The 25,674-nt window shown below is 48.5% G+C and overlaps 1 protein-coding gene across 1 annotated transcript in view; it reads left to right on the top strand.

The window, feature by feature from the left end:
• Positions 1–25,674, top strand: part of MYO1B (myosin IB) — a gene marked incomplete at its 5' end in the record, with an annotated part of 79,891 nt that overhangs the window by 48,337 nt on the left and 5,880 nt on the right. The window contains 7 exons of the mRNA XM_015426759.1: positions 2,974–3,060; positions 15,567–15,641; positions 17,289–17,423; positions 17,833–17,939; positions 21,399–21,531; positions 23,887–24,039; positions 24,131–24,258. Of these exons, the coding sequence (XP_015282245.1) occupies positions 2,974–3,060; positions 15,567–15,641; positions 17,289–17,423; positions 17,833–17,939; positions 21,399–21,531; positions 23,887–24,039; positions 24,131–24,258 (818 nt within the window). The remainder of the gene's footprint in view (positions 1–2,973; positions 3,061–15,566; positions 15,642–17,288; positions 17,424–17,832; positions 17,940–21,398; positions 21,532–23,886; positions 24,040–24,130; positions 24,259–25,674) is intronic.

The raw sequence follows: 25,674 nt of genomic DNA, 5'->3' as shown, positions 1-25,674 counted from the left end.
GATACTTTACCTCTCCGGCGTGACGAGTCGATTTTGCAGCAAAAAGGGGGTAAAATAAGGGAAGGGGGCCATGAGTTGACCAGCAACACATGTGGAAAGGTGCCAAACTGCACAGAAATGGAACCAGCAAGATAGGGTGGGGATAGGGGAGGCAAAAGCAAGAGAGGGACTCCTTATGTACTTGAAATGCGATCTGAGGCTAGCACTCATGGTCATTTAGTCCCCAGGAGATATTAATAGCCATTAGGGCCTGAAGTCCAGCTCTCAAATCCCAGCTGCTGCACCTCGACTGCAAACCAGTGTCAGAAAGGTGCAATTGGTTGAGGCAGCGGGCGTCCCCCTCCTTGGGTCGGCCCCCATTTACACCTTAAATTTAACAGATCTCTGGGAAATTATTCCCTGCATAGCTGGCTTTTTACTAGTACGTTTTATATGCTTTAATGTGGTTTTAATTGTATTGAGTTTTATATTGCTGTATTGTATTTACATTGTTGGAACCCGCCCTGAGCCCATCAAGGGGCGGGCAGGATAGAAATCTGCAATTTGCGGGGGGGGGGGGGGGGGGTGGCCCCTGCGTACTCTCTTTCTCCATTCCTGATAATGGAAAAAAAACACAGGTACGGGACCCGGCGAGAGGGGGTGGGTGGGCATAGTGAGGGAGACAAGCAGCGGGCAGGGAACCCCTGCTCCCCTTTGCATCAGAAAAGAAGCAAGCAGGGTTTGGAAATAGATCTTGGCTACCTTGTGTGTAGGTCCATTTACCAAGTATACCAGTGCATCCTTTTCCCTCTGCCATAAGAATCCGAAATGTCCAAATCTGTTGAGTAAAATGTGGATTATCTAAAAAAAAAAAGTTGCTCAGACTAATGTGCTGAAAATAAAATCTTGTTTCATTGGAGCTTCCTCTAGAATCTGCATTTGCATGTAATCTGGTGAGTGTTTTAAGAGCGGGATTGTTTGTGGTTTAGAATCCCGAATCAACAGTAGAACTAAATGAGCCTGGGAAATTTCGTGTGGGCGCCAACCTGATTCGTGCGCGGGAAACATCTCTTAGGAAATAAAGGCTCTGGCTCCATTAAAAGCCCTGCCTGTTTAGTGCCTTTAACCCCAAGACATAGCAGGCAGAAATGAGTTCAATCTGGAGGTTTAGATGAAAGAATGAAGATGTCTTTTTGTGGTCTAGGGGATAGCGAAGTGGACGTGTTCAGCCCCATCACTTGTCTGAGTGCCAAATGGCATGTGATACTGGAGTGCCTTAATTTGGGAGTCAAGATTTGCAATTTTGCTCTAAAAAGCATTCCTGGAGGGACCCTGGACAAATCAGGGCTCCTCCTTCATGACCTTTCCTGAATGAGAAATGGCCTTCTCCCTGCTGCTTTTAGTCTGAGTACAGGGGAAAGACCCCTGACCCAAATAGCCCAGGCTAGCCCAATATCATCAGATCTCAGAAACTAAGTAGGGTCGTGGTTAGTATTTGGCTGGGAAACCACCAAGGAAGACTTTGCAGAGGCAGGCAGTGGCAAACCACCTCATCTCTGGCTTTGAAAACCCTAGGGGGATCTCTATAGGTTGGCTGTGACAAGCACGGACAGCTTCAAGAGGGGATTGGATAAACATCTGGAGCAGAGGTCCATCAGTGGCTATTAGCCATAAGGTATAGATAGGAACACTCTGTCTGGGGCAGTGATGCTCTGTATTCTTGGTGTTTGGGGAGGCAACAGTGGGAGGGCTTCTGGAGATCTGGCCCTACTGGGTGGCCACTGGGTTTTGGCCACTGCGTGACACAGAGTGTTGGACTGGATGGGCCATTGGCCTGATCCAACATGGTTTCTCTTATGTTCTTATGACTTGACAGCACTTATCACCATCGATTTGTCCTGACCTGGGTGGCCCAGGGTAGCCTGATCTCAGAAGATCCCAGAAGCTAAGCAGCAGGCCCATAGCTACCACGGATGGCCTAGGCTAGCCCGATCTCATCCAATCTTGGAAGCTAGGTAGGGTCGTTCCTGGTTAGTCCTTGGATGGGAGACCACCAAGGAAGTCCAGGGTTGTTATGCAGAGGCAGGAAATGGCAGACCAGCTCTGTTCATCTCCTGTTTTAACCTGAATGGCCTAGGCTAGCCCGATCTCATCCAATCTTGGAAGCTAGGTAGGGTCGTTCCTGGTTAGTCCTTGGATGGGAGGACCACCAAGGATGTCCAGGGTTGCTACGCGGAGGCAGGCAGTGGCAAACCACCTCCAAATGTCTCTTGCCTTGTAAACCCTGCGAGGGGTTGCCGTGATTCAACTGTCCCTTGATGGCCAAAAAAAAAGATGGGGGACATGGACACTGAACAATCATACCTGTGTGGTTTTTTTCTTACCAGGGTTTAAGCAGCCCAGGCAGGCCATTTCCAATTCGGAAAATAATGGGGGGGAGGAGGGGAGTTAACCCACCCCACTTTCTCAGACCAATGGCTCCAGCCAGGCCCGTAGCTAATGTGGGGCCCACGGGGCCCGGCTCCCTAACGTTTCTTCCAGGGCCCCCAAACTGAGCCTTGGCTTCTCTTCCCCCTGAGCTCCACAGTAGCTACATGCCTGTCAGTGAAATGGGGGCTGCATGGGATCGCAGGGAAGCCATTGTGCGAGACAAGGCACAGGATTCCAGCTGTGCGCTCCACAGCTCTGAAGTACACTGATTTGCAGTTAGTCGATCAGCCCCATCTGAACCAGCACAGTCTGGGGCGGGGAGGAAAGAATGCTCATAGCTCCATACAGACATATAATGGCTGGCCCCCGGAGCAAAAAATTGGGCCCCCCAGCAAAAAGTTGCTAGATACGGGGCTGGCTCTAGCTCATCTTGGGCCCCATTTGACTGTTTTCTAGATCCAGATTACACTTCAGCGGGAGGAGCTTCAGCATCACATGTAACTGGGCCCCAAGTCTGTATTACTCGTGGTAACTTTTTTCTGTGCGGGGGGTGCTTTTTCGCAGGCCCGGAAGCTCCTTCGAGAACTGAAGCACCAGAAACGCTGCAGAGAAGCGGTCACAACCATTGCAGCCTATTGGCACGGCGTTCAGGTGAGCAGACCTGAAGAGGCTCCTGGTCGTTTTAGAACCATACTGGGAGCAAAGATCCTCTACAGAAGAGATCAGTGAGAAACGTTTTCGGTTGCTTTAGGTTACACCACCACTTGCGTTTCCCGCCCCCTCCTATGACTGTAGTCTTAAGAAGTTTCAGCCTCCACGAACCTGCTCACGCTTTCGTTCTCACTGTACAAAATGACTTGGTTTCTTTCCCCCTTTCTCACTCTCTCTCTCTGCACTGGGAAATTGAAGCAGCCTTTCCTGTCTCAAATTTTTTCTGTCCTTCATTTTCAAATGCACCACAGGCGCGAAGGGAGCTGAGGCGGCTGAAGGAGGCGGCTAGGAATAAACTTGCTATTGCTGTTATTTGGGCTTGCTGGCTTGGATTTAAGGTACTCCACGCAAATGTCATGTGGTGTATGTCCCCCCCCTTAATCACCAACACCCAATCTTCATGTGTAGCAAAAAGCAACAACTAATCCCCTTTAAAAAAAAAAAACCAAACTAATGAATATCAGCATGCTGTCATTGGTAACCTTCAATATTCGTCTCTGCTGCAAATCGCTGCGAAATTTCGGCACTAAATATTCTCGTGGCACGGCCAGCTGTGTTGCACTAATTGCTCACTAACAAGCCATTAGAAACCTCGTTTGGAAACGAGTGGACTAGATCTCTAAAAATGTGTCCGGCTAAAACTATTCGGCTTCACTGCAAAAGGTCGTTGTTGGCATGCACTTGCAGTAAGTAGATTTTGACAGGGTCCCAGGCAAAGGCTTTTAACACAACTGTAATCTAATTGAATCCACAGCCATTCTAATGCTTCGAATCTTAGGACACAGGGCACTTCTCTCATTCCAAAATGTTACTAAAAGACATTTTCTCCTTAAAAAGTAAAAGTCAACAGGAGATCTGGGCCCTGCGGTCAGTGGGACACCTGAGGTCCATCTCAGGACTCTTTCAGTCTTCATCAAGGCTCTGTACGAGTGAGGCTTGATTTAAACCTGACAACAGGGAGGCAAACTAACGTTATTTATTTATTTATTTATTTGATTTATATCCCGCCCTCCCAAAGGCTCAGGGCGGCTCACATGTGGCAAAACCGAGGTAAAATACAATATAACATATAATAGAATACAACATTTAAAACCACAATAAAATCCATCCTATAACACAGTGCTATGCCTATATTTGTCATCCAAGATGGGAACAATCACCCAGATTTGGCGGCCAGCTATCTCAGTAGCGCGGTCTCCCGCTACGCTGTCTATAAACTTCTGCCAGGCCGTGCTTGCCCCCTTTTTTAGCAGGGCAGCCGATGACACACTACCTCGGTGGTAGGATAGTGGCGGCGGCGGCTCCTACTCGAACGCCTGGCGGAAGAGCTCCGTCTTGCAGGCCCTGCGGAACTGCACAAGGTCCCGCAGGGCCCGGATCTCCTCTGGGAGCTCGTTCCACCAGGTAGGAGCCGCCACCGAAAACGCCCTGGCCCTAGTAGGGGCAAACTTAATCTCTTGGGGGCCTGGAACTTCCAGGAGACGGAGACTCCCCGATCGTAGTGCTCTTGAGGGAACATATGGGAAGAGGCAGACACACATTCCCGTGGGCCTTTGCATTCACACAACATTTCGTTTAAACTGGGCCGCTACCTTTGCACAGCAGTCACACGGCTTGCGCGAGCAGCCGCTCAGTTTAAAGAGAACGTCGCGCAAATGCAACGTCTCATGGGAATGTGTGTCTGCCTCCCCGGTGTCATGTTTAAATCAAGCGTCCCTGAGTTGTCTTTAGGACAAGGAAATAATGCCCATAATCACTCATAGAGACTGGCCTACTAGCGGCGGCTACTGCACGCCTCAGCGTTGGCTTCTCCCGAAACCCCACCCAAAGCCAGGAGCGCAAGCTTCGAGGTGATTGCCGGCATTTACAAACCAAAGATGGTTTTGAAATTATTTGGTCAGTAGAAAACGAGACCTCGATGAGAGGAATTTGTATGCTGGCGGCAGGAGTTGTGTGTGTGTGGGGGCTTTTGGGGCACCGGAGAGGATTTTGGTGGGGAGGGAGGAGATTGTGAGCTGCGGATCAGTCTTCAGACTGGGCAAGGGCGCCAGATGAAAGGGCCGCTGATAGGGCCGATATAAAAGGCTGGGTGTTTTTAGACGTTAACCCTTGGCCCCAGCTCCCGTTCCTCTATCCCGTGAGGATTCTAGGGCACAATTAAAGGTCGTGGCCCCCAGTGCATGTTGGGTAGAGACGTTTAGCCCTGTGACACCCCCGGTAGAACTTGATGCCTTCGAAAAGGTGGTGAAAGAAAAAAAAATATGTAAGGGAACAGAACCAAATAAAGACTCTTACAAATTCATATGTCATTAGAAACGGTAGTGGCAAACTGTTGCCAGTTTTGGGGCTGCCCGGGAGTCACCATAGAGACACCAACCACAGTGCAGTCGATTCCCCGGCTTATTGCTGTGGCTTTATGTAGTCCATTTTCAGAAACACAGTTTTACTTATGAGTTAATTTCAACGGAACATACCAGTGTCAGTAATCCAGGATGACGCTACGTTCAGATTTTTATTTTTTTAAAAAGAGAAAGCGATTAACATGCAGGTTTAAATCCCGGACTCTGGAGACCAAAAAATCCCAAGAATGCCAGTTGTCAGCATTTTCCCTTTGACAAAGGAAGTCCCACTGAAATGCCCTTGCTAATCCCGCCGTCTTCTTGCTCCTCTGGGCTCCAGTCAAGAAACTTCCCCTCCCTTTGAGGCCCCCCCCACGGGTTGGTAGTGGCAGCTGCCCCTCCTCCTCCTCCTTCCCCACCATTGTCCATCTTTGCTCACCTCCGCTAGTCTCCTTTTCCGTGTCCTGCTTAGTCCCCCTAGTGAAGCAAGTCCCGTACCACAGGGGGCAGCCCCCGGGGTCAACAGTGAATGGCCCATGGCAGACACAAAGGAAGACTAGCCTGTTGCCTTCTGACTGAATCTGCTCTGCGCTCCTCCCTTCCTGCCTCTCTAGGCCTCCAGAACGTAATGGTCCTGCAGCAGAACTCTTTGGCTCTCACTACGGGAAGCATCCTAACTCAGAACCAGAGTGCTCAGTACGCGTGCAGAAGGCGCCAGGTTCAGTCCCTGCCATCTGCAGTGACACCAGGACTAGGAAAGGCCACTGTCTGAGATCTAGAACAGCCATCATGAGTTAGCGCAACAAGTTCTGGGCTTGACGGAGCAAAAAAAATCTCAGACGTCAGAGGTGATATATCAGATTTAGTAGTTTGGGGGTCTAACCTGAAGAACGAAATTTAGCTTTATGAGTTGCATTAAGGGCTAAAATAACACTGAAGTGAAATTGCATTGGATCAGGCCATGGGCAACAATCCCTCGTCTAAGCTGAGAGTCTTGTGAGCAAAAATTCTACTTTGTGAGCTACTGGCATTAAAGTTGTGAGCAAGCAGTTTGGCTGCTCCATAGATTAGTTTGCTCTAGAACCATGCTTCCTGAGCTAAGACAAAAATGTGTGAGCCGGAGGCTAAAAAAGTGTGAGCTAGCTCACACTAACTCAGCTTAGAGGGAACACTGGCCATATGGTGTTTTTCTTCGGATGACGCTTGTGTTTCAGATAACAAATCGGAATCCTTTTGCTAGATGGGTTTGAGTTGTTTCCAGTTCAGGCATTTGAGATTGTGTGATGAACCCTTTTTTATGAAAAAGTCACCTCTCACTGTCCTTCCTTAATATATAAGCTGATCACGAAACAAAATTAAAATCTCACCGCGAAAGAGTTCCATAAATTGGTCCTCAACCAGCCGTTGGTTGCAGAATGATGATAAAACAGGAAAGGCAGAAGATAATTTCTTCAGAAATGTCACACTGCAATTTCTCTCAACTTACTAAGATGCCTCAAGCTAAAAAAACTATAATCTGCTCCCTTGTACAACTTTTTTTTTTTTTTTTTTTTAAATACAGATTTAGATAACAGGCCATGGCTTGACATTGTAATATTTGAAACAATGACGTTTGCAAAGCGAATCTTTTGTAAAGATGAGCAAGGCACGAAAACTGCAGGTGCATCGCTATGACTGATGTGTGACGTTGCGTCCGACTGTTTAAACGTGGCGGGTGTCTGTCCCTCTGCTAACACTAAACTCCCCCCCCCCAAAAAAAAGGAATGACAGAGACTCATGCCCGCACAGACTGTGTTCGTTTGTTTTTCTTCCCTCTCTTTTTTTTTTTGCTCTCTTTAAAGAAAATTGTGTTTCCCCGTCCCCTCATTTTTATAGGTCCCAAAATCATGTACCTGCAATATGGTGTTTATGTTGTGTCTCTCTGTGGCAATAAAGAAGAAGTAAATTTGCAAGATTTTGACAGAATAGGCATTGGCACCAAAGTGCAGGAGGCGCTTGCAGAGAGCTGCATAGGCCTCTTCCCGGGGTTTGCAAGGAGTCCCGAGTTCAGTCCCATTTATGCTTCCGGTACCAGCCCTTGCTCAGCTGGGGGTCTTGGCTGGGAACTGGTGACTGCTTTGAATTAACATCCTTTTGGGGCAGGGGTCTGCAATCCCAGCAGCTGTAGAGTCAAAGGGGGCTCCCTGAGGAACCCAGTGAATGAAATGAATAATGTTCTGTCAAGTCATCATGGCGACCCCGTCCTTGGGGCGTTCAAGGCAAGAGACGAGCAGAGGTGGTTGGCCATGGCCTGCCTCTGCGTAGTGACCCTGAGCTTCCCTGGTGGTCAGCCCTGGCTACTATTTGCAGGGCTATTTTGGGGCAGAAATGCACAGGAACGGAGTCCCGTCTGGCTCCCAAGTTGGCCACGCCCAGCAGGAACTCATTAGCATAATAGGCCACACCCAACAGCAGGAACTCATTAGGACTGGTTACATCAGGGGTGTGTGGCCTAACATGCAAAGGAGTTCCTGCTACAAAAAGAGCCCTGCCCGGGTTTTGACAACAAACAAGGTAAACAGAATAAGAAGCAAAAAGTGGGTGTGGCTGGATGAGCACACTTCTGGTAACATGGGGGTGCGGCCTAATGTGCTAATGAGCTGTGCTGTCAGGGGTGTGGCCCAGTATGCTAATGAGTTCCTGCTGTTGGGTGTGGCTTATTATGCTAATGAGTTCCTGCTGGGCTTTTTCTACAAAAAGAGCCCTGACATTGGATGGGAGATCCCCAGGGAAGTCTAACCTTCCAAGGTCTATAAAGATTGGACTAGCTTGCACCATCCAGGTCAAGGCAAGAGACGAACAGAGGTGGTTTGCCATTGCCTGCCTCTGCGTAGCTACCCTGGGCTTCCTGGGTGGTCTTCTGAGAACTGACGAGATCGGCCTAAGATGGGCTGTTGGGGGCTGCTGGGAAACCTAATATGGCTCTTTTAAGAAAGAACATCAAAGTGTTAAGATATAAAGTGTCCCCGGCCCCAAGGATGTCCAACTAGCCTCAGCCAGGGCTAGGGATTTTTCTGCCCTGGCCCCGGCCTGGCGGAACAAGCTCCCACTCGAGATCAGGGCCCTGTGGGATTTATTACAATTCCGCAGCAGGGCCTGTGAAACTGAGGTGTTCCGCCGAGTTTTCGGTTGAGGCGGTGGACATCCAAAATCCATCTCTGGACTCCCCTACTGAAATCGCAGGCTCTGTGATCAGCCCAGTATCGCAACATGAAGCTTGGCTGCTGTTTCTATTATTGTTTTAATTATTTTAACTCTTATTGTTGAGGCTGTGTGACTTTGTGACCCGCCCTGAACCCGTTCATGGGGAAGGCGGGATAAAAACAGAATTAAGTAAATAAAATAAAGCCAATGTTGGATCAGGCCAAAGGCCCATCCAGTCCAACACTCTTTTGCACAGTGGCCAAAAATACCAGGGGCCTTCAGGAGGTCCACCAATGGGGCTAGGGCACTAGAAGCCCTCCCACTGTTACCCCCCCAAGCACCAAGAATACAGAGCACCCTTTGCCCCAGACTGAGAGTTCCTATCTATACCTTGTGGCTAATAGCCACTGATGGACCTCTGCTCCATATGCTTATCTAATTCCCTTTTGAAGCCGTCCATGCTTGTAGCCGCCACCACTTCCTGTGGCAGTGAATTCCAAGTGTTAATCACTCTTTGGGTGAAGAAGGACTTCACCCACGTTCAGTCACGTTGGGGGCGTGGCCCCGATCGCCGGAGGGAAAACTCTATGGTTTTCTCTCCGACAATTGGGGCCATGCCTTCAACGTGATCGACGTTGCGCGTCACTTCCGGTGACGTGCTGGCGGCGTGCGTGCACATCGAAGAACAGCTCCCGAAGCCCTGTGAGGCTCCCCCGCCGGTAGGATATTTTTACTTGGCAACCCTAGCTCAGCAATTTCATGGAGTGCCCACGAGTAAAATAAATAAATGTTGTGCGATACTGGGATAGTGGCAGGCAAAAATGAATTTCCCTGACCTGGATAGCTCAGGGTACCCCAATCTCGTCAGATCTCGGAAGCTAAGCAGGGTCAGCCCTGGTCAGTATTTGGATGGGAGACCTCCAAGGAAGTCCAGGGTCGTGACGTGGAGGCAGGCAATGGGAAACCACCTCTGAACGCCTCTTGCCTTGAAAACCCCATGAAGGGTCACCACAAGTCTGCTGTGACTTGACAGCACTTTCCACCACCACCACCACCACCAAAACAAATTGTGGGATTAAAGGGCTTCTTGGAGATGCCTTACAGGAAGTCAAATGAGAGAGCTAAGCCATTGCCAGCAGTTCCAAGTGCACACCATATCCAGGCTGACGCCCAGAGACTAACACCATTGTCTGAGTTGCGCCTGTGTATGTTTATGACTTATCGTGAGACCGCATGTGTGCCACTTTGTAACAAAGGACTCATAAATTGCCAGAGTTTGGGCTGCAGAAACCCTTCTGGATCATTAATCAGTGTATCAGTTAGCAGTAACGTCAAACTGTATAGTCGTTCTGTTTGCATAAATAGAGGAGCTCTTGAGTTTTGACATCCCTTTGGCTCTTTAATGGTGAAAGGTCGCAGACCCCTGCTTTGGGGAATCATTCCGCCTTTGTGACGGGCAGACTTGATGTGCCGTGGAAGAGTGCCCGCACAGAGTGGGGCTTCCACCGCTCCTGTGAATCGGCTTAGGGGGCTGGCTGCACTTTGACCCCATTCCTGCCTCACCACGCTGGGTCTTAAAGGTCACCTACTGTTCTTCCCTCCTCCTGTTATCTGCTCCTCTATCGATAAGCGAATCCCTCTTCCTGGTCGTTTATGCCCTCTGCCTCAGGCTGTCTCTCTGTGATTCACTATCTAACCATTCTAGGCTCGAAGGGAGTTGAAACGCTTGAAGGAGGAAGCTAGGCGTAAGCATGCCGTTGCGGTCATTTGGGCTTACTGGCTTGGACTGAAGGTACTTTTCTCAGACAACTCCCTTGTGTCGATAATGAACTCAATAAAGCGTGGCCTGTACTAACCCCTAATCAACTTCTGTTGCTCTGGGATCGCTCTAGCAAGCATGATCTTTAGGGGATTTTTTTCCCCCATGAACTTTTTTAAATTAAAAAAACAGCTATTGCACTAAACCCCATATGATACTATTTTTTTTAAGTGTTTGTATGCAGCTGTCTTTAGTTTGACGCTGCTGCTAATCTTACCAGGAGTGCGGATTATCAGCGGGACAATAAAACGCTCCAGAGGGACGCTGTTAGTTATTGACGCTGACCTGCATTGGCAGCAGTTCAGAACGAGACGGTTCTCTTCTAAACCTCCCTCTCACTTCAGTAGGAAACCATTGTGACTTTAGTTTTCATTTTTCCCACCCGGCATGTTGTTGTCCAGAATTTCTAAATGCAGACTACAATCAGTTTTCACGACAATGGTGGATCCCTGCAGGATGCTTCCTGTACGCAGGCCGCTCGGGAATGGCTGGGGCCGGGTTTGCCACGGGGTCCCTCTCTCGGGGAGGCACCGTTTGTGTGAACTGCCTCTCACGTAGAAGGGTTGTATGAGCAGCCACTGCTGTTTCTGTGCTTGTATACAGGGCCGGCTCCAGCTTATTTTGTACCCTAGGCGAGGATCCCTTCTGGGGGCCCCGTGCGCCCACCAATTTTCAAAAATAAATGCATTATAGGAAGAATGAAAAACACAAATAATCAAGAAACTCCCAGAGTATGGGGCCAGGCGCAGTTTGGTGCCTCTAAGGGCCGTCCTGCTCTAGGCGATCGCCTAGTTCGCCTAGTGAGTGAGCCGGCCCTGCTTGTTTACATCAAGGACAGGGGGTTGCAGTTAATGAGACTATTACAGAAGAAAAAAACTGCAAATTTGTGCAGACAACACTTGTAACATTATAATAATGCACTAGAACACTCAGAGTGACAAAAATACAATTATGCAAATGTGATACAAAATTCTCCTTCTATTCTAGACGTAGATGTGACGAAATACTCCGGAGTATATCCTCCGTTTCGCAAAGAACGACATCAAACCATCGACGCTCAGAAAAGATGCATCGCGTAGCTGACTTGCCCGCGTTTGTGAAAAATTTGGAAATGAATGGATGAGAGTGCGTTCCTCCTTTGAGGAAATGGATGGGACATCATGGAATAGTTATGAAATAAGAAGAAACATATTTTCTGAGCATCATAAGAACATAAGAACTTAAGAGATGCCAATGTTGGATCAGGCCAAAGGCCCATCCAATCCAACACTGGCCAGAAATACCAGGTGCCATCAGGAGGTCCACCAGTGGGGCCAAGACATTAGAAGCCCTCCCACCTTTGACCCCCCCCCCAAGCACCAAGATGACAGAGCATCACTTGCCCCAGAGTCCCTATCTATACCTTGTGGCTAATAGCCACTGATGGACCTCGATGGAGCATCGATGGTTTGATGAAGTTCTTTGCGAAACGGAGGATATACTCCGGAGAATTTCGTCACATCCACGTCTAGAATAGAAGGAGAATTTTGTATCACATTTGTATAATTGTATTTTTGTCACTCTGCGTGTTCTAGTGCATTATTATAATATTACAAGTGTCTGCACAAATTTGCAGTTTTTTCTTCTGTAATAGTTTCTGTGCTTGTAGCAGCTCTTCTCGACTGGTGATAGTACAAAGCTCAGCAGCTGTATCAACGTATAAGAAGAAGAAGAGATTGGATTTATACCACGCCCTTCACTCGGAATCTCAGAGCGGCTTACAAACTCCTTTCCCTTCCCCTCCCCACAACAGACGCCCTGTGAGGTAGGTGGGGCTGAGAGAGCTGTGACAGAAACTGCTCTTTTTCAAGAATAGCTCTCATCAGATCTTGGAAGCTAAGCAGGGTCGACTGTGGTTAGTACTTGGATGGGAGACCTCCTTGGAACACCAAGTCTAGAGGACAGAGGCAGGCTTTATTCAGCCACCTCTCTGAATAGCCTCCAGGCCCCCAGTAGGAGGTCAGTGTGACTTCCAGGTGCATGCACACACACACACACACACACACACACACAAAATATCAAAGAATAACCAACCCCCCCCACAAACAAACTTATAAGAAGTAGTGACAGAAATGGTTCCTTCCCATGTGCAGTTAGCCCACTGGGACTACCAGCAAGTATGAACTGGGGCTATGGTCTCAACCCGCTCTGTGATGTTGCTACAAGAGAGCCAGTCTGGTGTCGTGGTTAAGAGTGTGGACTCTAATCTGGGAGAACTGGGTTTGATTCCCCACTCCTCCACGTGCACCTGCTGGGTTAGTCACAAGTTCTCTCAGAGCTGTTCTCTCAAGAGCAGTTCTCAGGAGAGCTCTCTCAGCACCACCTACCTCACAGGCTGTCTGTTGTGGGGAGGGGAAGGGAAAGGAGATTCGGGTAGTGAAGGACGGGGTATAAATCCAATCTCCTCTTCTTCTGAAATTAAGGCTGACGGTGCTTTTTTTGTTTTGTTTATTAAAAAGTGCTGCTACTCATATCTGAGGATGCAGGAACCACCACCAGTTCCCCCCCATAGGACTTGGGAAAGCCACCCAAAAGGCGCTGGTGCTCAGTACCAGCTAGTACCTCCATCAAAAAAATCCCTGCATTCACTTCAAGCACCCAGCTTTGACTGGTTCCGTCCCCCCCAGTATATTAAGTTACCCATTTTAGGTAAGCCAGTTTTGGATTAAATGGCGACCAAATTTACGACGATGGATACTGGAGATTTGAGACCGAATCCTCCAGACGTATCTGCTTTGGGGCGCATCAGTCAGATTTGTTGTGGTCCAGAACGGCATGTAATCCCGGCAGACCTTTTGTCTTCAGACTGGAGTTTGCCCTAGTCCCTGATAAAGGAGGATTTCTGAACCCTTCCCCAGAAGGTTTTCTCCAGAACAGGTACCCTTTTGGTGTCAAAGCAGAGGTCATTTCGGGGGGGATCGCAGTTCCCCCGGGTGAGGTACGGGGGGCGAGGCACATGACGAAGCCCCGCCCCCTGCTTCCAGCCGCCCCGCTTCCGGCCCTCATTCAGCCAGGAGGAAGGAGGCAGGAGAAGAGGGAGGGTAAGTTGCTTCCTCCCTGCCTCTCCCCACCCCTGCCTGCCTGGGGCCAGGGAGGGCCTTCGCGGGGCTTCCTCGCACTCCCGCCGGCCTTGCAGGTCCACCGCCGGGCCCCTCATGGGGCTCGGCAGTGGAGCTGCAAGGCCGGCGGTGACGGCCGGGACCGTTGGGGGCGGGGTGTGTGGCCTTATGACACATTTCCGGTGATGTCAGGGGGTGCGGCCTTATGACACACTTCCGGTGATGTCAGGGTGTGTGGCATATGCTAATGAGTTATGCTAATGAGTTCCCCTAGCTCTTTTTCTACGAAATGACCCCTGTGTCAAAGTGCGGTGGTGCAAATTGGACTGGAGGGGGAGCATAATTAGAACAGTGGTGATTGGATTTAGCACCCCTTTGGTGTTTTAAATCCTCTCAGGGATCTTTTTGTAGCAGGAACTCCTTTGCACATTAGGTGACACACCCCTAATGTAGCCAATCCTCCAAGAGCTCACAGTAGCCCCTGTAAGAAGAGCTCTCTAAGCTCTTGGAGGATTGGCTACATTAGGGGTGTGTCGCCTAATATGCAAAGGAGTTCCTGCTACAAAAAGAGCCCTGCTCCCCCTCATCCCACCGCCACACTTACACCAGTTGACGTGATCAGTGCGTTGGAAGACGAGGCTCTTCCCCCAGTCGAATGCAATCGGTTCCTGAAAATAATTCATTTTTAGGAAAATCTGGAAAGGAAGGCTATTTCTGCACAACTCTTCTAAGAGGAGCTTTTTGCACTTCATCAGCGTTGAGCTGAAGAACGGCCCATACGTCTCATAAGGAGCATCGTTTGCACACAGTGGCTCATACAAATGTGGCTTTCTAGATACCACCTAACTCAAGCCTCTCTGGAAATTAGCAAGTTGCTTCGAAGGGCTTTGCCCCCTCGGCATACTCTGCCGCTTCAGACACCGTGGCCCCTTTTGCTGTGAGGGGGAGCCCCGCCCACTGCACTTCCACTCTTCCGCCCTATTTTTTGTAGCAGCGGACAATTTCTGTCTGTGGAGACACTGTTATTCTCAGGGCCACGGTACCTCATTGAATCTCTTTGAGTGCAGTGTGCATGCGCAGCTTGCAAATACGTACTGTCGCGTCTAAAACGCATTTAAAAGTCTCGTCGTATATTCCAAAAGGGAGGAGGAGGAAAAGCTGAAGAGAAGAATTTGGATTTGGTGTTGAAACACTGACTGGCATATCCTACCCAGGTTGGATTGCTTAGCTCTTTAAAAAAAGGGGGCGAGCAAAAAGAAATCCAAGTTGTGTACAACAGCCTCCCCTGAATTTTAAAATAAGCCTAGTAAAGTTTCCCTTTCAACCTATGCAGTATCCAGTTACTCACAGAGAAATTGCTAGTTGTCCGCTCACTCCATAAGTACCGATTTGCCCTTCTGCTGTGCCATGCCCGGTGCTTTCTTGTGGGGACCATTTCCTATTTTTAAATTTTCTGTGTGTCTGGATGCTGACATCACCAGATGTGACTTAGAAAAAAAAGCCATCTCTTAGAAAACAAACATGTGTAGGCAGAGCTCCTAGAGCAGTGGTGGCGAACCTATGGCACGGGTGCCAGAGGCGGCACTCAGAGCCCTCTCTGTGGGCACGCATGCCATTGCCCCAGCCAGGCCCAGACCACCATTAACGTGTCGAATTCTCTGCCAAATAATTTCAAGTAAATGAAAGCATTTGGGATTGCTTTCCTTACTTTGTTTGGATCATCTTAAGTTAATGTTATGAGGGTTTTTTTCTAAAGTAAAACCTCAGTATTCAGGTTAAATTGCCGTGTTGGCACTTTGCGATGAATAAGTGGGTTTTGGGTCGCAGTTTGGGCACTCGGTCTCGAAAAGGTTCGCCATCACTGTCCTAGAGAGAATCTTGTCTGTGGAACTACTTCTGTAGAGCATTGCTGAATTTCATCTGCTACTAGTTTAATAAAATCACTGTTTGTTTGTTTGTTTGTTTGTTTGTTTTTAAATACTTACACAGATTATTTTACTTTGTCAGGTCCGTAGAGAGTACAGGAAATTTTTCCGAGCCAATGCAGGAAGGAAGATTTACGAGTTCGTACTTCAGAAAATCGTACGTATTTTCGTAGTCGTGATGGGAAAGAACAGCATGGTGCTTTGAAGATATTTCTCACTATGGACGGAAGGGGCTGATTTAAAGAATCTCCTGTTTTTATGTTACAAAGCAAAACACACCCCAACTCAGTTATTTGGGTTACCTGTGCTATAGACCAGGGGGAGGTCCCCACGTGGTGTCTGCCGGTGCCGGGGGGGTTGCCAGGTGGGGGTTTTGCCCAGCAGGGTCTCTGATTGGCCACTGGAGAGTTGATTGGCTATCTAGTTGGTTTTTTTTTAAGTTGATTCGGCAACACTTGCCTGCACAGCACAAGGAACTTCACTGTGTGACTGGAGGCGAGCTGTGCGTATGCAGGAAAAGGTAGTGAAACAATACCTTCATTTAAAAAGGCATCTGGTTAAACTGAGCTGCTACTTGAAATGTTGAAGAGTTACTGTTAGAGTTATGCGTAACCTCACTCCCTGACATTTTGTGGTTGGCTCCGCCTCCTGCGGCAGCCATTTTGTGGATGGCTCCGCCTTCTGTGGCAGCCATTTTTGGGTTGTGCCCACCACCTTGTGTCAGAAATCCAAAGGTGCCTGCAGGCTCAAAAAGGTTGGGGACCCCTGCTGTAAATTGTACACGTGGTGCTGTGTGGAACTGGAATGTAGCAGCAGCAGTCCTGGGTTTCAAGAGTAACATACTTTCCTGTCTGTTTAAAACTCATGCTCCATTTTTAGCTATCGTGTGAAGCACCCTCCATAAATATGTCATGGAGTCACGTATATCACTTGAAGCCTCACACATTGCCTCAGATCCGATTGTTCACAATTTCCTACTAAGAGGGAAAATGAAAATTAAGACCCCCTTAATAAAAAAACAAAATTAGTCCTGGCTCCTAGGATGTAAACACAGGAAACAAACCTTTTGAGTGCTTTGGGAACACATGAAACATTGGTGTGATTCCAGTCTACTGTGACTACTTCTCAGTCAGTTGTATTCAGAAACATCGTCGCTTTTAATTGACGTGAAACTGGATATATATGAATTTGTTGATCCTTTTAACAATAAGCATGGTAAGGACATAAGAGCCCTGCTGGATCAGACCAGTGGTCCATCTAGTCTATACTGTCTCAACCAGTGGCCAACCAGCTCCTATGGAGGGCCAACAACAGGGCAGAGAGGCCGAGGCCTTCCTAAGAACATCAGAAGAGCCCTGCTGGATCAGACCAGTGGTCCATCTAGTCCAGCATCTTGTCTCAACCAGCGGCCAACCAGCTCTGGAGGGCCAACAACAGGGCAGAGAGGCCGAGGCCTTCCTAAGAACATAAGAAGAGCCCTGCTGGATCAGACCAATAGTCCATCTAGTCCAGCCTCCTGTCTCACACAGTGGCCAACCAGTTCCTCTGGAGGGCCAACAACAGGCCATAGAGGCTGAGGCCTTCCCCTGATGTGGCCTCCTGGCTCTGCGATTCAGAGGATTAGTGCCTCTGAATGTGGAGGTTCCCCTCAGTCGCCGTGGCTAGCAGCCATTGATAGACTGATCCTTCATGAATCTATCTAATTCCCTTTTAAAGCTGTTTATTCTTGTGGCCTTCACTACATCCTATCGAATGCTTCAGGAAGTATTGATTAATCAAAACGCCTTTATTTCTCTTAACTTAGATGCAAAAGTATTTCTTGGAGATGAAGAATAAGATGCCTTCTTTATCACCAATAGACAAAAACTGGCCAGCGAGGCCTTACCTCTTTCTGGATTCAACACACAAGGAACTGAAGAGGATATTCCACTTATGGAGGGTAACATTAAACAAGCGTCTCCCCCTGTGAAGTTAATATTCTGTTTTTCGTTAAAAGTTGGGGTTATTGCAAAAAAAATGTTTTAAAAAAACCTCCAGCAGCTGCAATGAATGTGCCATTATTATAGACAGTGGCCCCAGATAAGAGAAATTCAATAGCATGTAGATCCCAACTGTCAAGTGGAGAGTCCAGGTTAACGTCGGGGGGCCTTGCCAATAAGTCGGGGAGGGATAACCCCAAGATGCCCCGCTGCAGCTACAGGCCTGCACATATGCTGTGCGATTTGGTGCATTCAGACCAGAAACGCCTCAGAAAATGTGCGTCAACTACTTAGTGAATGGCGAGTCATGTCGGTTGAAGCCCTTTCCAAAGAACGATTTTGCAATCCCGTCTGTCATGTTTCTTGCAGTGTAAAAAGTACAGGGATGGGTTCACCGCTCAGAAGAAAGGCATTTACGAAGAAAAACTGGAAGCCAGCGAGCTTTTCAAGGACAAGAAAGCTTTATATCCGGCAAGGTAAAAAGAACCGTTCTGCCACTTGTCCCAAGGCTGACCAATAGAAATGGCCTCACTTCTGGGAGACGGGGGAGACCTTGATAGACCAGTGGTCTCTCCTGCATGGTACCTTTGGCACCCCTGGACACCTTTCGCAGTGCCCACCAAATATTTTGAGGAAGTGTGTGGGGCTTTTACCCAGCGAGGCTTCTTATTGGCCATTGGAAATTTGATTGGCTGCGTCGATTGCTAAAAATGTTGCTTTGGCAGCAGCTGCCACCACAGCACCAGAATCTTCACTGTGTGACTGAAGGTGAGCTGGGGCAGCCATTTTGTGGCTGACTCCACCTCCCATGGCAGCCATTTTGTGGCTGACTCCACCTCCCATGGCAGCCATTTTGTGGCTGTGCCCACCACACTGTGTTTCAGAATTCCAAAGGTGCTGGCAGGCTCAAAAAGGTTGGGGACGCCTGGTCTAGATCAGAGCTATTTTGGGCAGGAACGCACAGGAACAGAGTTCCGTCTGGCTCCCGAGTTGGCCATGCCCAGCAGAAACTCCTTAGCATAATAGGCCACACCCAACAGCAGAAACTCATTAGGATGGGCTACATTAGGGGTGTGTGGCCTAACATGCAAAGGGTTCCTGCTACAAAAAAAAGCCTTGGTTTTTGACAACAAAACAAGGTAAACAGAATAAGAAGCATAAGGTGGGTGTGGCTGAATGACCACACTTCTGGGGGTGTGGCCTAATATGCTAATGAGCTGCTCTGTCAGGGGTGTGGTTTAGTATGCTAACGCATTCCTTTGCTGTTGGGTGTGGCCTGTTATGCTAATGAGTTCCTGCTGTGCTTTTTCTACAAAAAAAGCCCTGATCTAGATGATCCTATTTCTCTCTCTCTCTAATAGCAGAGACTGTTGTTAGAAACCTCTTATGCACAGATCGTTTTCACAGAATTACAGTTCCTACCTTAACGACGTAACTTCGAGTTCCTCTTATCACCTTCCCAGGCAGGTAAAAGTCTGCATCCCTGCTGAATCTCAGCCAGCACTCTTTGTTCCCGACATGGTGGGCAGCGGGGTGGGGGGGGATTGCCCAATTCACATTGCTCAAGGGGGAATAACACCGTCTGCATTCCTTCTTCTCTCTCCTTTGGAAGCAGACATACTTATCTCATGCCATAAAGGCAGCAAACAGAAGTTTTGAAACTCAGAGGGATTACCGATGTGATAAGTTAAACCTCTTTCTGTTTTTGAGATCAACCTGGTTTGGGCCACGGAAATGTTTTGTGTCTCTCTTTAAAATTTGTTGGATTACCGGACACGAGAGATGAGCTGGTTCCTCCGCCCCCATTTCATTCCTGCTGCCTGTGGCCTACTTCTCTGTAGGGAAGAGTTTGATTTGTACATGTGAACAAATGAGGGGGGAAGGGGGTTAAGGGGTAGTAAGGGGTCCCGAACCATTTTTGATCCAATTGGCACCTTTGAAATTCTGGTATGAAAACAATATATACAGACGTGTGCTAGACGCCCGCAGAACAATACAACAACAAATGAGACTGTATTAAAGCCATGACATATTTAATGTCTGGTCATAAAGACAAACAACATATTCCATCATAGAAAAAACACAAAGGTCAGTAGAAATCCGCATAGCAATCTGCTCAAGTCTCTCTCAGTCTGTGGCCGAGTTCAGACGGGCAGTTTGAAATGGGAGGGCAAAAAAGACCCGGAACAAACTGTTCCGGGTTTTCCCATTCACACTGCAGCAACTGATGCGGGACATACCAGGAGGAGGCGCAAGGGAGCGTTCACACTGTTGGCCCGGAGGCCCGTAAGGCCCGGCTTTCTTTTTGGTAATCTAGAGATATGCACATAAGCGCATAAGAACAAGGCGGCTTTTGGCGTTCACTCTGTTGGTGCGGAATGGATGCGGGATAATCGTTCTTTCCAGGGTTTGCTACCACTTTCACCAGGTATCTTTTAAACTCGGGAGCGAAGCGTTACAAGACGGGTTGAGTACGGGTGGGGAACGCCTGACAGATGTGCCTGTGTGAATGGCCCCTCCGGCTGTGGAACGTTTCTTTTTCTTTTCTTTTTTTTTGCCCCCCAAAGGGGATTTTTTTTAATTTGCATTTCTAAAATAACTACATAATTATAATGAAAAAAGGGAGGGGGAAGACTACAGACTAAGGGAGACAGAGAAGAAGGCACTAAAAGCCCAAGTGTAGAAGGTTACATATGCTTATAGATACCAAGTTGTAACTCTTAACAATTAACTTCCTCTTGTGGAACATTTCTGAAATGCTGGCCCTCCTCACCCTTCTTAGAGTTTTTATTCGAGAGCTATTATTGCTTTAAATGCTGCATGAAGTTGGAATTTGGGTGACATTGGTGGTTTAGGTTGCAATGTGAACCTTAAGGGAGTTATGGGATGGTTGTGAATGGTTGTGTGAGTGTATATGTGTATGGCTGTAGATCACTGAAATGATTGCACCTTTAATTTCGTTGTACTGTGTACAATGACAATAAAGTATATTATTATTATTATTATTATTATTATTATTATGTGCCTATATCACTCTAACAGTGTTGTGTCCTTATTCAAATTCACAAAAGCAGTCTGCTCAAAGTCCAATAAGTCTGCGTTTCTCTTTCAGTCAACACTTTTTCCGGATAGCTAAGTGTTTCAGGCCTCTAGTTTTTCCTCAGGAACAAATCTATAGACAAAGAATTACAGTGATATCACAGAGATATTTCGTTATATCATACTGGCTTATCAGTCTCTATAAAACAAAGTGGATGCAGAAATAAATAAGTAAATCCATTTTACCCTATATTCCTTTGGATTGTTATTCCTTTGGATCGTTCACCTTTGAAATTCTGACATAGCATGTAGGGGGCACAGGTGCAACATGGCTGCTGCAGGAGGCGGAGCCAGCCACAAAATGGCCACCACGGCTTACTTGCAGTCCCACCGTGATGATCCTTCTGCTGTAGTGCCAGCCCATGCAATGTTTCTAGCAGGGGTCATTTCGTAGAAAAAGAGGTGCAGGAGCTCATTATCATAACTCATTAGCATAACATTTGCATATGCCACACCCCCTGACATCATCGGACGTGTGTCAGTAGGCAACATCCACCGCTCAGGCTCCACTGGACTATTTTGGATTGCTAGCTATTGGGGGGGGACGTGCGGATCTGTCCTCACAGAGGAGGGAGAGCTTGTACCTGAATAAGACTTGGTCTTAAAGGTGCCACTGGACTGTTTTGGGCCGGGGGGGCGCTCTGCAACTTACCTGGCTGCTTCTTGCTCTGACTGGGGGCTGCTGGGAGCAGGGGGTGGGGCTTGTTGCATGTGCCCGCCCCCTTGGCTCTTTACTGCCGGAGCTCCGCTCCTGTGCGCTCCTGCAGGAAATGACCCCTAGTTTTTAGAAATTGGCACATCCCTGATTACCTTTTGTTTCCTTTGTCTCCCTAAAGCGTCGGGCAGCCTTTCCAAGGGGCTTACCTTGAAATCAGCAAGAACCCCAAGTACAAAAAGCTAAAAGACGCCATGGAGGAGAAAGTGATCATTGCCGAAGTAGTAAACAAAATCAACAGAGCAAATGGGAAGGTAAGAAGATCCCGATGTGTTAGAGGCATTAGTTTCTCCTAAACTTATTGATTTATTTATTTATTTTCATTACATTTATACCCCGCCCTTCCCGCGAACGGGCTCATATAACTTACAACACGAGGCCTCTTTTTTTATCCCGTGTTTTATTTTCTTTTGTTACAAAAGCTTTCTTCCGGACTCCTCACTGTATGGGATAGCAACAGCAATCGCTTTTAATATTCCGGTGTTTCTCGTTTCGCCGTGTAGTCAATTCTAGTTGACCTGACTGTTGATTTTTTTACTGTTTCATCTGGTGACGGCGTAGCTAGTCAGGAACCTAGAAGTTTGAGCAACTAAAACATAGAACAGAGGCCTTAGTCACACGGGAGGATTTGCCCCGTGAAACGGACGGGTTGAAGGCGGATGAAACCAGCGCGATCAGATGCCAACATCTGGCAAACATCGCACACCCGCCCCCAACCCGTCCCTTCCGGCCGAAGATGCGGATCTAAAAGAGACTAGTGAAAGGGCATTACCTACCGGATGATGCGCAGCAACGGCGGCCGTGGGATCGCCGACACGTGGTTATCCTGTGGTATGCATGGTAATGGCAAACTACGCATGCACACAACTGCTCCGGCTGGCCCTCCTCACCCTTCTTAGAGTCGCTTCTCCTCACACTCTTAGAGTCGCTTTCCCTGCAGCGTGTGATCGCGGCTGCCGGCAGAAGCGCAGAGCCTCGGGGGACCTGTCTGATCCCGCTGCCGCGCTTCTGTTTGTTCCGGCTCTAAAAAGCCACACTTCTGCCGTGGCTTTTCCCGCTAGTGTGACCAGGGCCAGAGTACATCTGTTTATTGGAAAGTGCACAGTAGCCACAAATTAAAAACAACAGTTGAAGAATGTTGATAGAAACAAAGAATTAGTGGGTACCACATCACATCCATTAGGACATTTCATACAGCAACAGATATAAATTCAGGTGGGGTAGCCGTGTTGGTCTGAAGCTGCAGAAGAAGGTTGGAGTCCAGCGGGGCACCTTTAAGACCAACAGAGTTTTATTCAAGGTATCAGCTTTCGTGTGCACTTCTAAAGAAGAGTATCTGAAGAAGTGTGTGTGCACACGAAAGCGTATAAAAAGGTAAACGTCCCCTTGCTCGAAAGCCAGTCGAGTCGGACTCCAGGGTTGCGGTGCTCATCTCCGTTTCAAAGCCGAAGAGCCAGCGCTGTCCGAAGACGTTTCCGTGGTCATGTGGTCAGCATGACTAAACACCAAGGCGCACAGGATGCTGTTACCTTCCCACCAAAGTGGTACCTATTTATCTACTTGCAATTTCTTGCTTTCGAACTGCTAGGTTGGCAGGAGCTGGAACTAGAGACGGGAGCTCACTCCGTCATGCAGCACTCGGGTCCCGAACTGCTGAACTACCGACCTTCCACAGCCTGCAGTTCAGCGTCTTAACCATGAATAAAACTTTGTTGGTCTTAAAGGTGCCACTGGACTCCAACTTCTTTCAGCAACAAATATTGGGAGGGCTTCTAATGTCCTGGCCCCACTGGCGGACCTCCTGATGGCACCTGGTATTTCTGGCCACTGTGTGACCCAGAGTGTTGGACTGGATGGGCCATTGACCTGATCCGAAATGGCTTCCCTTATGTCCTTAAGAAATCAATACTTCCTGTGAAGTGTCTTCCTCGCCGGTCTGGGAGTTAGAACTGCCCAGTGTACTTTCCCGACACAGAACCTCAATGTTGTCTTCGTTTCTTGCTTAGGGATAACCAGCGTGGCTCATCACAGGCTTAGTCCGCTCGAGTCCAGTGGGTCGTCCCTTTTCTCTGTTCTTTTTTGAAAAACGTTTTATCGGTTGTCTTTCTTCCGAGTTAATCCAGTTACAGGAGATACCTATTGAGCCTGTTCCAGTCCAAGGCTGCGATCACACACACTAAATAGTCCACTTTCAATCTACTTTTAGTGCTCTTTCCAACTGGATTTTACTATGTGAACTGGCACAATCCCGTTGGAAAGTGCATTGAAAGTGCATTGAAAGTGCATTGAAAGTGGATGGAAAGTGCATTGAAAGTGCATTGAAAGTGAATTAATTAAGTGTGCATGATCGCAGCCCAAGACTCGGTCTCTGGGGAAGCCCCACCCCTTATAGCTGCCCTGAACCACGATCTTGTCTGCAACCGAGAAGGGTGGGTGCCTTGAAGACTGCCCCACCCTGGAACCACAGAGAAGGGAAACTTCTAACTGAATCCCCCTTCGTAGACAGGCCCAGACTTTTGAAAACATCGGCACAGATCTGTATTCGGAAAGCTGTTGTGGAACTCGTGCTTCTGCGGGCCCAGAAATAACCTCTTCTCATTCCTCCCCAGTGCGCCGCTAGGATTTTCCTGCTCACAAAGAATCACGTCCTCCTGGCCGATCAAAAGTCAGGGCACATCAAGTCGGAGCTTCCCCTGGAGGACGTCACGAAGGTGTCCATGAGCTCTCAGAACGACGGCTTCTTCGCCGTGCATCTCAAGGAAGTAGGTATCCAGTCTCAGAGGACGAGCACGCAAAGACACACACACACACACAAATGGTTGTTCTCAACGCTGGGTTTCCTTTCTCTTCCAGGGGTCCGGAGGAGCTGGGAAGGGGGATTTCCTGCTCAGGAGCGACCATCTGATCGAAATGGCCACCAAGCTGTACCGGGCCACGCTCAGCCAAACTAACCAGAAGCTCAACATTGAAATATCCGATGAGTATGTTTTGTGCTCTGCATGCTTTCAAGACTAAAAAGCATTCAACAATTTGTGTGGGGTTTGGGGTTTTCTTAGAACAAAAATAGGCACGTACTCATACTCACTTTGTTTCAATTCTTCATGCTGCTACTCCTATATCCATATAGTTGAAATAAAAACGGGTGGTCGCTTCTCGTGGAACATGGCAGCCATGTTCCTCCTATCAGTCGTCTCGGCTTCAGGGCTGTTCTGGGCACACACACCCCCGCCCTGCCAATTGCGGGGAGGGGCCAGAAAGACGCCCCCTGCTCTTGCTCCCACCACCGGGGTGCTAGTCGAGCTCTCCCAAGAAACGGGAGGCTCGAACGAAAACGAAAGTGGTTCAGCGGAGACGGAGCCTTCCAGGCTCCCGCCCGCTCGTCGAAGCACCGTACCGGAAGGCCCCGTAGGGTTTTCAAAGCAAGAGACGTTCAGAGGTGGTCTGCCATTGCCTGCCTCTGAGCAGCGGCCCCGGACGTCCGTGGTGGTCTCCCATCCAAGTACTCAGCGGGGCTGACCCTGCTTAGCTGCTGAGGTCTGACAAGATTGGGCTGGTCTGGCCCATTCAGGTCGGGGACAATGTAAATGTTACAAATGTTAAAAACAAAGATATAATTATTGTTGGGAGAAAATGTGTTCCCACACACCCCCTCCCTGTGGTTTGTGTCCTCTGAGTGTGCCTCTCTTACCAAAAGGCGGAAGGTGCAATTTTGGAAAACGCTGAGCGCTGGCCAGAGACACTCCAAGCAAAGGTCTCTCTTCTTATATATTGTTTTTATTTTAAAAGGCTCAGGATTCAGAGTTTACCTGACAAGATGAAACAGCAAGACGCTGTATCAACTTGACACACAATACACATCTATTTCAATAACTATAGATAGTAAACACATACACAAAAATGAACATGCAGACAAAGGTATCCCACCCCAAAGGCATGCAGAAGCAAAGAGATCTCTTTGGGTTGGCCTCCAACCTCCCAGGAGGGTCCTGGGGTTTCAGAAGCCAACGAAAAACTGTTGGAGTCCCACCAGTATTTATACCCAATGATCAAAGGGTCTCCTCAGATGTGTTGTAACTTAACACTTTGTCGCGGTCAGCCTGGGCGTCAATTGCCAACTGCCTGCTGCCCACGCCCCCTTTTGGGGCTAGGGTGTACCTACGAGGTTTCCTGGTGGGTGGGAGCCGAGGACAGGTCCTTCTTAGGAGCAGGAGAGCAGACCTCAGACCACGGGGTAATCAGAGCGGCCGTCTTGCTGCTCTTGCCCGTTCTGGAGGATTCTGGCTTCAGCCCCAGATATCTGGCAGCCTAGACACATGCCCTCTCTCTCTCTGCCGATCGCGTCTATAGCCAGCCCCAGGTACGTCCTCCTCGGTCGTCTCCTTGCTCCACCTTTTATT

This window comes from Gekko japonicus, unplaced genomic scaffold (assembly GCF_001447785.1).
Source record: "Gekko japonicus isolate JY-2015 unplaced genomic scaffold, Gekko_japonicus_V1.1 scaffold4360, whole genome shotgun sequence".
NCBI classification, from domain to species: Eukaryota; Metazoa; Chordata; class Lepidosauria; order Squamata; family Gekkonidae; genus Gekko; species Gekko japonicus.
This window is presented reverse-complemented; position numbering and strand designations above follow the sequence as displayed.